Raw genomic sequence first — 14964 nt, 5'->3', positions numbered from 1 at the left:
GTCCCCAGGAGATACTGAGACTTTGACAAATAGCGCAACTGTATTCATCAGGACTCTTTTGGTGGCAAATAAAAGAAATCCAACTCAAACTGAATTTAGAAGAAAAGGAAGCCCTGACCAGGTGGTTCAGTTGGTTGGAGCACGGTCCTGTGCACCAAAAGGTTGCGGGTTAGATCCTAGGACAGGGAGCGTGCTACCAATCGAAGTTTCTCCCTGCTCCCCCACCCCCCACCTGCCTCTTCCTCTCTCTCTAAAGTGAATACATATATCCTCACGAGGATTTTTTTTAAATACTTAAAAAGAAGAAAAGGAAAATTTATATTTCAAAAATCAGTTCTAAGGTTTAGCTGTTTCCAGGGACTGAAGGCATCAGCTATAGTTTTTACTTTCTTTTTCTTCCTTTTTATTGCTTTATATTTAGAGAGAAGGGAAGGGAGGGAGAAAGAGAGAGAGAAACAATCAATGTGAGAGAAACAATGGGTTGTCTCTCAGATGCCCCCAACCTGGCCCAGGCATCTGCCCTGAAGAGGAATTGAACTGGCAACTTTTTGGGTTGCTGGCTGATGCCCAACCCACTGAGCCACACCAGTAATTTATTTATTTCTCTCTCTCTCTCTCTCTCTCCCCCCCCTCCCCTCCCCCTCCATGTGGGGGGTGAGATGATTCTAGGTAGCCCCTGACATCCTCCAACTAAGCAAGCAGAGCACAATGTCTCTGTTCCACCTAAGAACCATTTCAGGGCACAGGGTGGTCAGAGAGAGGTGTTTCTGGTTGGCCCAACTTGGATTATGTGCTCACTCCTGAACCAATCCCTTTTCACCAAGGAGATAAGATACTATGATCGATTTTGACTGGGCCATGTGCCCCCCCTCCCAGTTGTCCCCAGGGAGGCAGAAGCAACCCCACCCAAAGCATATGGGTTCTTCACAGCAAAGAAGGATTTTCTTACCAAAATAAGGGGAAGGGTTGCTGAGCAGGCAAAGCAATATATGTTCACTAAAGTAATTCAACTCAAAAAATAAGCAAGCAGGAATGCCAAAGGGGGGAAATTGAAGAAATTACACACACACACACACACACACACACAGAAGAGCTCAATTCTACTGTATTTTATAATTTCAAAACATAACAAAAGGGTAATTATAACACCACATGATATCAAGTTAAGGCAGAAATAATGAACCACTGACACAGAACTGACATTTCCAAAATAGGATCAAGCAAATATAAAAAGTTAATATATGAGATGCTAAGAGCAACACAATACTCCTCAATATTTATTTATTCATTCATTAGATGAATTTGTTCTACAAAAATAACAATAAATGTTATTGCTGGATCCTTCTTTGTTTCTTGTTATAGCCTTTGTTTTAAAGTCTATTTTGCCTAATATAAGCATTGCTACCCCAGCTTTTTTGTTTTGTTTTCCTTTCTATTTTCATGACATATCTTTTCCCATTCTTTTACTTTCAGTCTGGGTATGTCTCTTGATCTGAAGTAAGTCTCTTATAGACATGTAAGAGTCTTATGTAAGGGTCTTGTTTTCTTATTCATTCAACCACCTTATGTCTTTTGATTGGAGCATTTCACCATCTGCATTTAAAGTAATTATTGATAAATATGTAGTGCCATTTTATTATTCATATTTTTTTATTCTCCTTCTTAACAAAAACCTTTTAACATTTCCTGAAATACTGGTTTGGTGTAATGAACTTCTTGTGTGGGAAGCTCTTTATCTGTCCTTGGATTCTAAATGATACCTTTGCTGGGTAGAGGAATCTCGATTGCAGGTCCTTACTTTTCAGCACTTTCAATATTTCATGCCAATCCCTTCTGGCCTGCAAATTTTCTTTTGACAAATCAGTCTTATGGGAGCTCCCCTGTAGGTACTTAACTGTTTTTCTCTAGCTGCTTTTAAGATTTTCTCTTTGTCTTTACCCTTTGCCATTTTAATTATGACGTGTCTTGGGTGGGTAAAAGATCATCAGGATCTTAATTTCAACACAATCAAAATGTGAAAACTATGGCAGAGAGAAACTGAGTAATTGCCCATGAACAGTGATGGCTTAAGTCCTTGGCAGAGGCCAGGCTGGAACCCAGAACTTTCCCCTCCAAACAGTAGGGTCAAGGCTACCTTCCATGAACACCATTCACCACCTTGTATACATCACCCCCAGTCTCAACAGGGTCTGCTAAGTGATATCTCAAAACTTGAGTCCTGCTTCTTCCTCAAAACACAAGCTAGGCACTACCTCAGCGACATTGTGGGGAGCTGTCAGGCCCCTTAGTGAGTGAACACTCCAAATCACAGATGGCGAGGCCAAGACCCGGGAGAAGAGGGCATCTGGCCAGAGTCACCACATCTTAGAAGTCCTGCCAGGACAGCAGCTCCAGGTTCCCTGACTTCTTTCTCAACCTTGCACAGATAAAGTAAATGTCAGTCTTTATTATCAGGAGGCCTGGCTCAAATTGCAGCTCTGTAATCTACCTACCATGTGAATCCAGGCAAGTAACACACCTCTCTGAGTTTGTTTCATCTGATGCAAAACTGGAAGATGCACCCTGCTTTCCAGGGTTGTTATACAGTGGTGGTAAGGAACCTATAAACATCCCACCCCACAGCCTGAAATCTGGTTCCCTTCTGGGTCCCAACCCAAGCAGTGCTCAATGCACTCCAGAAGCTCCCGGGGAAAAATATTCGTCCAACGAATGGTGGGCAGGGCCGTATGAATAAAAAAGCTAAGCATGAGACAAGCCAAATTTTAGAGCAGAAACATGGGGAAAGAGGAAACTCATTCACTCAACAGATCGATCCTTTCACAGAAGAACCACCTGAAAGAAGCCTTTAATCTCCAGGTGTGTTACCTTGAATTCCTGAAGGGCTCAGCACAGCGCAAGTCATCAGGAAAGATCAGAAAAGGCAGCAGAAAGGGCAGGATTACTTTGGAAACACAGCTGGGGACACAACTTTTTGGTACAAGCAGTCCCAAAGGAATCCCAGCTTTGAGACTAGAAGGCTGGGTCTCATGTTGGGGTATGAAAACTTGTACAAATAGGGTAGACACATACACACAAGTACATACACCCCCATCTTTAAAAAAGTGCCAAAGCTCCAGAGTTGCCCTTGAGGTTAAGAATCCTGATGGCTCCTACCAATTGTTTATTCATTCATCCACCAAGAATTTGTCCTGCACCTTCCTTGGGCCAGGCTCCGGGCTGGGGCTGGGACTGGGTCTGCATTGGTGACCAAGAGCAACACAGTTCTTGCTTTCATTTGTGATTTAGACAAAAACCAATAGTTAAAAAATAGCCACCAATGTAGTGGGTGTACCAAGATCATGGTGCCTCTTTCTAAAACCACTTGTGACACCAAATATGTGGTTTTCCACACCAACAACCAATTCTCCAATTCTCTGACAGCAACTAGGTGTCAAACAACTCAATTTGATTCATTTCTTACACTAACTCTTGGGGTTCATGCAGGCCCTCTAGGTTTAGGGCAAGAAGGTTTTCAGTTCAAAAAGTTATAAATTCATTAGAAGAGGTTTTATCTTGTCTAGGTTTTCCTGCTCATTCCTACTATGATTATCTGTCTGCTCAGGAGCTCCCAATCCCAGCCTGGAAGCTTCCCAAAGGAATTCGTCCAATTTAGTTTTGCTTCCTGCTCTATGTATCCCAGTGCTTAGTTGTTGTGGGCACTCAAAATATGTATTGATAAGTATATAAATTGAAGCATCCTATATAATTTAAGGGCTCACACCTCAGCCTATAAATATCGCACCAGCAGATTGCCCCAGAATCAGAAATGCCACCATTAAACATCATTCCTGGGAATTACGAATTCTCTTATGGGGAACCAAAAAAGCTGTAATAATCTCAAATTACAAATGCTTGGGGCTTTACAGTTTACCAAAAGCTTTCCTTCATAACCTGTGAGTTACAGGCAAGGGAAGGGAAGCATGGAGAGTAGGTGAAGTAACTCAGTCACGCCTCCAGGATTTGTACCCAGCTCTCTGGACTCTGGGTGGCAGGCAGCTGTGGGGTTTCTTTATGCAGAGTGCAAGGGTGTGTGCATTCTTCAGGGACTATGCTCTGGGAGGCGGGGCCACAGAGGCAGGGAGAGACAGAGAAAACAGAGGCTGAGCAGTGGGCAGTCACAGAGCTGCCCAGCCAGTTTCATGCTAAGCTATCTATCCTGCTTGTGCTTCATAGCAATACCGCCCCCCCCCACCGCCCCCCACCCCAGCCCCAGGGGCTGCCTCAGTGCTGGGCACTGTGCAGTCACGACCACCAGAGGGAGACAAGGGGGCAGGAGAGAATGAGCAGTGAGCTCAGCAAGGGAGAGCTGAGAGCAGAGACTGCCAGGTAGTGCCTCCCCTTCAGGGGAGGAGAAAGGGGCTGGACCTCCCACCGGAAGACTAGGCCTACAGCTAGAGAGGCCAGGCCTGCAGTGCACTCACAGGGCAGAGGTGAGTAAGGGAATCGGGCTGAAGGGCAGGGGGCGGCTGGGAGACCCCTGGCCACTGGATCACCTAAGTAGCGACCTTCTCTGCAGCTCCCAGTGACTCTGAGCCTGCTTTCTTTCATTGGACACTTACCTTCTAGAAGCTACTCTTAGGCCAGGTCCTTGTGCCAAGTGTTAGAGCAGTAGCATGAAGGTGACATAGATCTGTGCTCTCTTGAGTTCACCTTTTAGTAGGAAGAGACAGCAATAAACAAAAACATAATAAATGAGTAAATTATTTTGGATGGTAGGACAAGTCAAAAAGGAAAAAGTAGAGCAGAGTGAGGGTGTTTGGGAATGCCAGGGGAGGGGTCTTGGGCTTTTAAACAGCTAGGAGGTGACTGATCAAAGACTTGAAAGAGGTCATTAAGAAGCCAAGGACATCCAGAAAACAGTGTTTCAGGCCAAGGGTTTCCAGAAAAAGGACTCAGCCGTGGCAGAGGCTGTGGGTGAAGGGTGAGCCTTGAGGTGTCCACTGCAGGAGGCGGCAGCAGCTGGAGTGGAGGGAGCAGGAGGCAGAGAGGAGGTGGGACAGGGAGAGAGGGGATGGGTAGGCAGCCTTGCAGGGACCCCCGGCGCCCCATGAGTGCCAGGCCCCTTGTCAGCACGCCCACGGCCCAGCCCCCGACTTAGGGGTATTTGTTTGGAAGCCTGCGTATGAATCCAATTTGCCTCATGTGGCCACAAGACCTTACGTTGTCTCCTCCCTTCCTGTCCTCTCTAAACCAGTAACAGTAACAGCAGTCTATGTGCAGGGTGGTGGTGAAAAAGAAAGGGAATCAACGTAGTGGCCACCTGCCAAAAGGATTTACGGAGTGCCTCCTGTGAGTTAGGCTCTTGGGACCCAAGAAAAAGCAGAGCCAGCCCCCCAGGCACTCATGGCCTTGGGCGAGGGACATTTGAGTAAATTGTTGCTTATTGTCCACCTCAATAGCACCGGGTAGGGCCGTGAAGGGTAGGGCCGTGAAGGGGTGCCATAGTCAGGACGGTTTCTTAGAGACAGGGTCCCTGGAAGCTGAGACTGAGTGGAACACCAGAGGACAGAGCAGGGGCAAAGTGCAGGAGGAAAGAAAGAGCATGAGCTCCACTCCACAAGAGGGGCGGGGGCGGGGGGAAGCAAGGAGCAAATTCTAAGCAAGAGAGGAAGACAATGTGATTGCAGTTTAAAAGCCTACTGGGCAGCTGGAAAAACAGGCAAGAGAGACACTGAAGCCAGGTGAAAGACAATGGTGGCCTGGGTGGTAGCCTCAGGGAGGGAAGAAGCAGGTGGATTTGAAAGGCTGAGAAGTAGAACAGGCTGTATCCAAGAGCTGCCTTGCTCTGGGGGAGGCCGGGGATTCGCTGTAAAGGATGCAGGGTCCACCTTGACTATGAGGGACACACAAGGTTCCCGGGAGAACACTTTGGAGGCAAGAAGCAAGCTGCCTTCCTTTAGCTACACAGTACCCCTCACAGAAATGAGCAAGTAAGCCCAGGACTTAGGGGACCAAGGTGCTGGGACCACAGGTTTCCCAACTGAGCTCCCATGGCAGGGCTATAGCATGGACAGAACATGTGCTTTGTGACCAAACCTCATCCAATGCCTGGCCACCTCCAGCTGGGCAGCCAGAGCCTACACAATTAATCTAAGATTAATTTTCTTCATGTGTGACCTTCATTGACTTTTCATGAGCATCTCCCCAGGCAATGCTCGTAAGCAAGCTGCAGTGGGGAGAGCATGAGTTTTGTGATCAGGTCCTGTCCAAATCTTGGCTATCACATATTGAACTACCATTTATTGAGCAATTCTGCACACGACACAAGGTGACACAAGGTTAATTTATCAATTAGACACAGTAAAAAATTAACAGCAATAACTAATAATAAAACGGAACAATTATAACAATATACTATAATAAAAGTTACATGAATGTTGTCTCTCTCTCAAAATCTTACTGTATTGTACTCACCTTTTCACTTAGAGGAAGCACCTTACAGCTTCTCCTTGGCATGGCTGAATTGCCAGCATCACTGTTCTTGTACTTCGGGGCCACTAGTAAGCAAATAAGGGTGACTTGACCACAAGCTCTGTGATACCGTGACAGTCCATCTGGTAACCAAGACTGCTACTAAGTGGCTAATGGGATGGGGACAAATACAAAGGGATGAATTCACATCTCGGGTAGAATGGAGCTGAACTCAAGAGATTTCATCGTGCTACGCAGAATGTTCCACAATTCAAAGCTTAGTACTGCAATTTTCCATTTACTACTTTTAGATCACTCTTGACCATGGATAATCGAAACTACTGACAGCAAAACCTCAGATTAGGGAAAACCACTGTATCTCCTCTCAGACACCCTGCAGATCCAGGCTAGGATGGGCAGCCCAGTGCACCGCGTGTCAATGGGGGACACCTGGAGCACGCAAGTGAACCCCGACATAGAGAACGAGAGGCGCCAGCAGTCCTTCGACGTGGAAAGGCTAACCAACATCCTTGATGGAGGTGCCCAGAACACTGTCCTCCGGAGGAAAGTCGGTAAGAGGAGGATGGGGAATGGAGCATCTGCCTCCTCCAAATAGCAAAGTTTACTCTCAAAATTCAGCTGTTACAGATTCATTCCTCTGGACTCTAAGGCATCTTTAACATGCCGATATGAGCATATCTGAGGGATAGAAGAGTCCTAGGAAGCAGATGACCTGGATGCTGGTTTTTGTTCTGTCACTGCACAGCTCAGTAACCTTGGACAAGTCACTTCCCCAGATCTGGGCCTTGGTCATCTCATTTGTCAAATAGCAGTAGTATGACTTCTTTTCCACATCCATGAGGCAAGTGGGTGGAAAAATTTGAAGGTGCCAGGAACTGCATTCATGTCCCTAAGCACACTGTTGTCTATTCCCGGCAGAGAGCATCATCCAAAGTGACCCAGTGTTTAGCCTGATGGATAATTATTTCATGACCCAGAATGAGCGTTATGAAGCTGCTGTTAAGAAGAAATTCCACATCGAGATGATAGCACAGCGCCTGGGCTGGTTGGAAGACAGTCGTGAATTACATTATGCTTACAGGTGCTCACTCCAAGGGCAGCCCTGCCAGAGAGGAATTCACCTGGGATCACCCAGAGCCCCCAGCCCCATGAGCTATCTTCCCCAATAAAAGCAGTACTTATTGGAAAGCAGGAGGCAAGGTGTCCCTCCCCTTCTGCACCCCGCTCAGCTGAGGGTACCCGAGACCCTGTCTCCAATGGTCTGTTCAACCACAGTGTCTCTCCCCCACAGAGCCCTTTCTGGAGACTTGGGCTTAAGTTTACACTCCATCTTCCTGAAAGCCATCAGGAGCCTGGGCTCAGAGGAGCAGATTGCCAAATGGGCCCCAGTCTGCAACAAGTTCCAGATCATCGCAACATATGCCCAGACAGAACTGGGACACGGTGAGTTGGGGCAGCTGCATGCAGTGCACCATGCCGGGGCCCATTCATGTCTCAGGAGTCACAGATTTGTATATTGAATTTGGAAATGTTACCGCACGTGGCAGACAAGGGTCTGAAGGGGTGGTGTCTTTTTCTAATTCACACAAACAATGTATGAGCTCACAGTGGAGGAAGTCGTTCTTCTGGAAAAGCCAGCAACCATTCCTTGTAACGAGCTGACAGTGTGTCCCCCATACAGCCCATGGGTGAAAGGAGAGCAGTTCCTTTAAGTACAGCTGGGAGGTACCCCCAGTAATACTGGGCTGAAGACTGAGAGTCCCAAGCCCACCTGGACACTGCTCCCTGGGTAAGATTCCCACCCTGGCCCAATGTCTAACTCCCCTCCTTGATTCCAAGGGACAAATCTTCAGGGACTGGAGACTGAAGCCACCTACAAAGCAGATACCCAGGAGTTTGTGGTGCACAGCCCCACAATAACTGCCACCAAATGGTGGCCAGGTAACCGTGAGTATCCATCCATCACCCAGCCCCATCTGTCCCCAAGGAGAACAAAGCTGGATGGTAGAATATCACCGACTTTAATGTCCAACAAACCTGAGATTGATTCCCTGCTCTAGGCTAGTTGACCTTGGGCAAGTCAATTCACCTCTCTGAGCCTCAGGTTCTTACTCTGTAAAATAGGTGGGATATGAAGAATTTCATCAGTGAGTGGCTGAAAGGCCCTGAGGAAACTTTGAAGTAGCTGAGGAAACTGACCCAACCTTTGGGGGATGAGGGCCAAAGCCTCTCCCACACACACTGCCCCCACACAGACATGGCCTACTCCCAGGCACTCCCCACAATCCCAGTTCCTCTCATCTCTCAAAGCTTGCCACCAGCCAGAGCATAGAGCACTGGGACTATACGGTGGGGAAACATCCCTCCCTGCCCGACCCACCACCCGTGCCAATCAGGCCACCGGCACCGCACCTCCCGTGGCCGCCAGGTAGCATCCACACGGTGCTTCCCTGAGGTTCAGTGATTGGCCAAGTCCCAAGGAAGCAGGCTCACTAAGGCCCTCTTCCTCCAATTTGAGAAAACGCCTCCAAGGACACATCTGTGGCACTTGGGGACCCACTGGTGAATGCTTATATGAAAATATATATACAATGAATTGAGGAGTCCAACTGAAAAGCAGAGTGAGAGACGGAGAGGTGAGGAGTTGCAGGGAGAGGGAGAAAAGAGGCAGAGAGGCAAGAGAAACATGAGAAGAGATAGAAAAAAAGGATAGAGAAGGAAAGGGGCAGGGGGGAGAATGAATGTTGTCAAAACTGCAGAGAAAAGTAACCAGCCTTCAAAATCAGGCAGAATTTAAATCCCAGCTCTGCCTTCTCCAGGCCAATAACCTTCAGCTCTATGGGCCCCAGTTTTCTTATCTGGAAAATGGGACTCATCACCCTGCCATTAATGGGAAAGCACCAGCACAGGGTCTGGCACCACCTGGAATTTGATAAATAGTAATTATCTGAACTTATTATAATTAGGTTGATGGCAGAGTCACTTATTAATAGGTTTTTCAGGACAGAAAAAAAATAAAAGCTTTCTCATTTCACAGTGCCTTTAGCAAGTCGCTGCTAGATTTATTTGGCTCTGTGGCAGATAGTTCTCCCTCTCTCTGATCAGTGACTTTTCAAAGGTGCCCATCAGTGGGGTGGGGGCAGTGGAAGCACATCTCCCTGTGACATGGGACCCCTGTTCATGCCCTGCACCCTCACACACATACCCCAGCAGCTCTGATGTCAAGGTCCTGTCTCCTCGATGCCAAAGTAAATGACACAAGGGCACACACTTCAGTTAGAAGACTGTCGTAGAACCAAACTTTAATAGATGCCCAAGCATTCCCAGGCTGTTCCATTTGGGCCCATAGCCTTTGCCAGGCTTTAACTTCAGAAGGAGCATCTGAAAGGTGTGGACAGCTTTGATCCTCTCAATGTCTCCATCAGCCTCCTTGAGCTTCCCTGCCCCATGGGAGTACTGCCTACGCGATTGTAGGATGCTTGCTCCACAAACCTGACACAATATAAGTCCCCTACACCTACTGCCACCCTATGGCTCCCCATAAATCCATCCAACCCAGTGTATTCTACAATCAGACACTCATATTTAAACTCTCTGGATGGTTTCAGTCATTTCCAAGAATAAGTCAAGGCCATGTTGAGGGAAACCCTGAATGAGCATCCTTTTGTGTCCTGGATGCTACCTCTTCCATGGGCCAGCCCCAACAAGCCTATCCGGTCCTCAAGCTTCTGAGCATGCTGTTCCCTCTGCCTTCACACCCTTCCCCAAAGAGACACCCCTGGAAAACACTCCTCACCCTCAAGAGCTCCTTGTGATCTTCCCCTGACCCACATCTCTTAGGCAGATGAAACCACCCCCCATCTGGCCTCATAAAGCACCCTGCCCTTCCCCATGCCAGCATACTGGCCGCCTAACCCACTGCAGACTGGCTCACACCCAGGTTTCTAATGGGGAGGGTGAGTGTCTGCTCTGTGCACCAGGGCCTCACATACCAGGGACCACACTCGACCTCTCATCTCTCTGCCTTCAGTGGGACGGTCAGCCACCCACGCCCTGGTCCAGGCTCAACTAATCTGCTCGGGAGCCCGGCAGGGCATGCATGCCTTTATTGTGCCCATCCGGAGCCTCCAGGACCACTCTCCACTGCCAGGTAAGCCGCTGCTGCCCCCTCCAGGACCCCAGCCAGGAGGAGATCCCCTACCAGCCCTTCCTGTCTGGGGGCTTCAGATGTCCATAGCAAAAGCTGGGACATGTCAACCTTGGGAAGGGAGGGATCTAGTTGGACAGACCTGGTGCTAACTAGATGGGTGATCTTGAGCAAGGTTCAGCACCTGTCTTACCTCAGCTTGATCAGTGACACAGTAATAACCTCAGTGTCAGAGGCTGCTGTGAGGCTCAGGAGCTACAATATGTGTGTCGGGGGGAGGGGGTACCCAACACACAGCAATCACTCGACTGACTCACATTCCCAACTCCTTCTTTTTAGGAATCACTGTTGGAGACATTGGGCCCAAGATGAACTTCGAGCACACAGACAATGGCTTCCTGCGATTGGACCACGTGCGGATCCCCAGGGAAAACATGCTGAGCCGCTTTGCTCGGGTAGGGATCTAGAGAGTCTGCAGGCCTGCACTGCCTGGAGAGGGGACGATTGCTAACTGTCCCCCCCACTCCACCCCCCTGCCACAGGCTGCTGCTGGCTCTGGGTCCTCCTCCACAGAGCTGAGTTTGGGTCATTTCACCCCCTAGAGAGGCTCTGGTTTCCCACAGACCTGTAAAACCCCAGCTTAGGAGCTGTGTGATCTTGGGCAAGTCTCTTGGCCCCCTGAGCCTCAGAGTTCTCATGGGTAAATGCTTGCCTCCTTAGGACGCAGAGTAACCCTGGGATAGGTGGCAAGGCAGTCTGAAGAGAAGAGGGATGGGCTGAGGCTGATGTGCATATTTACCTACAGTGAGGCTTGGACACAACTAGTCACTTGAACAGACATCAACCAGGCGCTGGAAAAAGTTCTAGAGGTCCACGTTTTGCCAGGCATTACCTTCAGCTGTGGACTTCTGAAAGGTCCCGGGTATTCCAGGAAGAGGAGCCATGAATCAGGGCACTTGGGGCAGTGGCCATTTAGCAAAGCGCACGGATGTCTCACTTGTAACAATCAGTGTGGCCGTAAGAGCACATTTTGGTGACAGCCGGCTGTGTCTGCTCTGGGTAAATGGTTTGAGGTCTGTGGTTCCTGCAGGGCACGGAGGCCCCTGTTCTGGGTGTGAGGCAGGCTGGGGATCCTTGACTCAGACCTAGCACCTGTCCTTGGTCCACCAGGTCTTGCCAGATGGCACCTACATCAAGCTCGGGGCAGCAAAGAGCAACTACTTTGCCATGGTGGTGACGCGGGTGGAACTGCTGTTGGGCGAGATCACACCCATGCTGCAGAAGGCTTGTGTCATCGCCATTCGCTATTCGGTCATCCGCCGCCAATCTCAGCTCCGGCCCAGGCAAGGGGCACCCGGAGGCTGACCACTACAAACAGGGCTACAACTCCATCCCATAGTGCCTGGCCCTGACAAGGTCCCCTCCACCAGAGCAGGGTGCTGGGAGCAGGCATTACCCCTCAATGCATACACATCTACCCAGATCTGGCCCTCTCACTCCGGCTGATCAGCAGCCTGACCTGTGTCTGTCCATGTCCAGCCCCATCAGACTGTGTGATCATGTGTCCTTGGCCCTGTACCACCGGACCTGACTCAGTCTGAATCCAACTAGGTCCTACACAGCTATGTCTGGGTCAGCTGGTTACCAAGCTGCAGGTGACTGTGGCTCTGAGGTTTGTTCTGTCAGGGTGTGAGTAATAGTGTCTGGCAAAGCCCACCTGTCACATCGGACTCCATAGACTGAAGTTGGTTCTGTCTGGTTGTGCATGTCAACATTTGACTTTGGTATGTCCAAGTCTGTGTCCATTTTGTTGTACACAGATGGCTGTGTTAGGCTGACACTGCCTCCACTCCATGGCACCAAATAGCAAAGAATGTACTTTCTATTTTAACACACACGCACACACATAGTTGGCCAGATTCAGCAAATAAAAATACAAGACTACCAGTGAAATCTGGATTTCAGGTAAACAACACATCATTTTTTAGAATAAATGTTCCAAATGGACACATCCAGAATGTAGCAAAATGCAGCCTAGGCATATGGTGCTGCAGGTGGAGCAAAGGAAGAGAGCAATGAGCTGAGCACAGCCCAATTGACCGAACTCATGGTGCTGAAGGACAGGCTTCCACTTGGCAGTTCTTATCCCAACTCTGCTAAGTGACTCTGGGCAAGTCCTTTGCCCTCTCTGGGTCTCAGTTTCCCCTCTTGCAGAGTGAAGAGTGACATCACTAGGATTGGAATTTGAGAGCATCCAGTTCAAGACTCTGGTGGTGATTCATGCCATGGGCTCAGGGATCCAGGAGTCTGATGCAAAATGGGCTGAGGGTCAGATGCCAGGCAGACCTGGGGGCTACATGCAGGTCGGCCACCTGCTAGTTGTGGGAGCGTAGGCTAGCCATCCCACCTTTGTTTCTCAGCTTTCTCATCTACAAAAGGGGGCATGATAGAAAGTCGTTCAGGGTGGTATTGAGGGTGAAATGCAATACAGCACCCTCGCCCTTAGCCCGGAGTCGTTTCCTCTGGCAAACCCAAGGCACCCTCGCCATCCTAGGCCTCAAAATGCTGGGCTAAAAGTGTCTGCTCTAGAAAACAGCGATGCTGAGAAGAAGGGGCTGCCGATGATGTCCCATCCGGAGCCCAGTTTTCCTGGGTTACAGAAATGTCCCAAGGATGGTTATAATAGTACATGTCCAGGTGAGAGGTTGCTGGCCTAAAGACAATTCCAGGTTTCCCCTCATCAGCCATGGGAGGCTTCTCACTGTCATGCCTTCTTTCAATCCACAAATAGTTACCACAGGCCCTACATGCTGGACACTCTCAGGCCCTGAGGATGCAAAAATGGACAAGGTAGATGCAGTCCCTACCTTGGGACTCCATCGAACATGAGCTTATAACCTCAGTTAGAAATTAGGCACAATGTATTTCCCAGAACCCAGCAAGTACACCTCGGTAGTGAAAGGTCATGGTTCAAATCATCAGGAGTACAGGGCCACAACCCCTAACCCAAAATCCTTGGGACCGGATGTGTTAGAACTCAGCACTTCCAGATTTTAGTAGGATGATATAATGCATGTGCTATAATTTTGTAAACCTCATCCACAAGGGGCGGTACCCATAAGCAAATGCCAAAGTTTCTGCAGTAAAATGAGTGGATGTTCATGTTAGGTGGAATTTTAAAAGATTATTCTGAGCCTTATGTCATTTCAAGTCAAGTTTTGTAGTGAGAAACAAAACTGTCCATATTTAAGGCTTTATGCCCTCGGGGCTCAGGGAAAGTAAATATGGCATGTGCACTCTTCTAAAGCTTGCACTCTTCTTGCTCTCAGTGACCCGGAAGCAAAAGTCCTGGACTACCAGACCCAGCAGCAGAAACTCTTTCCTCAGCTGGCCACAGCCTATGCTTTCCACTTCCTGGGGAAGAGACTCTTGGATTTCTTCCATGAGTCCTACAGTGCCATTCTGGACAGAGACTTCAGCCCCCTGCCTGAGGTACCTGCTGTCTGCTGGTGGGCAGGAGTTGGGAGGGTTGGGAGGGCTGAAACTGTTCTGCTCAGTCCCACTCCCATGGGCCCCTCCCACTGCCCCCTTCCCCAGCCTTCCAGCATCCCAAGGCACCCAGGGGGAACTGGACCCCAACAAAGAAATCCACGCCCATCTGGCCACCAGAAAACTCCAAAAGTGTTAGAGGAAATAATCACACATAATATACAGAACACAAATGCACAAGCGCTGGTGTACATTTGAAACCCCAAAAGCTCTGAAAACCAAGAGTTGTTTAGAACTCATTTGGTGGTATGGTTTGATCTGAACTGACCTGATTTATCCTGAGTGTGATGACATTTTGCAGCAGAAATAATAAGTGTGTGATCACTAAGTCTCACCATACTCCTCTTAGGGTTATTATATACAATCAACCTTAAGTATACTGCTTTACCTTTCTAAAATTTAAAAAAATTATTCCGATTCTCAAACACATCTGGCCCCAACAGTTTCAGATAAAGGACTGTGGGCTTGCATGTCCACTAAGGTTCGGTCTGTGCAAGCCCAAAGCATCACTTCATTAATCCTTAACTGATCAGCAGGCACCATTCATACCCAGTTTACAGATGGGGAAAGTGAAGTGCAGGAAGGTTAAGGGACACAAACTTCCTTTCAAGGATATGAAAGTCTGAAGATAGTTAGGAGCTTTTAAGAACCAAAAACTCAAGCCAGGTCTGCTACCTGGCAGCCCCTCTTACAACCCAGGACAGTGGGTTGTTGGTAGACTTCCATCCTCATATGCCAGCTCTCCAAAATCTCTGCCTGCCATCAAAGTCCATAACTCCTGGGTGATAGCAAGCTCT

At 48.6% G+C, this 14964-nt stretch overlaps 1 protein-coding gene across 2 annotated transcripts in view; it reads left to right on the top strand.

Annotated features, from left to right (window-relative positions):
* Positions 1-4283: 4283 nt before the first annotated feature.
* ACOX2 (acyl-CoA oxidase 2) overlaps positions 4284-14964 on the top strand; it is a 29409-nt gene continuing 18728 nt past the window's right edge. The window contains exons 1-9 of one of the 2 annotated variants that reach the window (XM_054595418.1): positions 4284-4469; positions 6840-7022; positions 7390-7552; positions 7763-7914; positions 8311-8418; positions 10502-10621; positions 10958-11073; positions 11789-11961; positions 13948-14110. In XM_054595418.1, the coding sequence (XP_054451393.1) occupies positions 6863-7022; positions 7390-7552; positions 7763-7914; positions 8311-8418; positions 10502-10621; positions 10958-11073; positions 11789-11961; positions 13948-14110 (1155 nt within the window). In that variant the 5' untranslated portion in view covers positions 4284-4469; positions 6840-6862. Of the gene's footprint in view, positions 4470-6761; positions 7023-7389; positions 7553-7762; positions 7915-8310; positions 8419-10501; positions 10622-10957; positions 11074-11788; positions 11962-13947; positions 14111-14964 lie in introns of both variants that reach the window. The other variant, XM_054595417.1, reaches the window with a different exon arrangement.

Source organism: Pteronotus mesoamericanus, unplaced genomic scaffold (assembly GCF_021234165.1).
Source record: "Pteronotus mesoamericanus isolate MK-2021 breed Mesoamerican mustached bat unplaced genomic scaffold, CSHL_Meso_final scaffold_54, whole genome shotgun sequence".
NCBI lineage: Eukaryota > Metazoa > Chordata > Mammalia > Chiroptera > Mormoopidae > Pteronotus > Pteronotus mesoamericanus.
The sequence above is the reverse complement of the archived record's forward strand: the minus strand, read 5'-3'. Positions and strand labels throughout refer to the sequence as shown.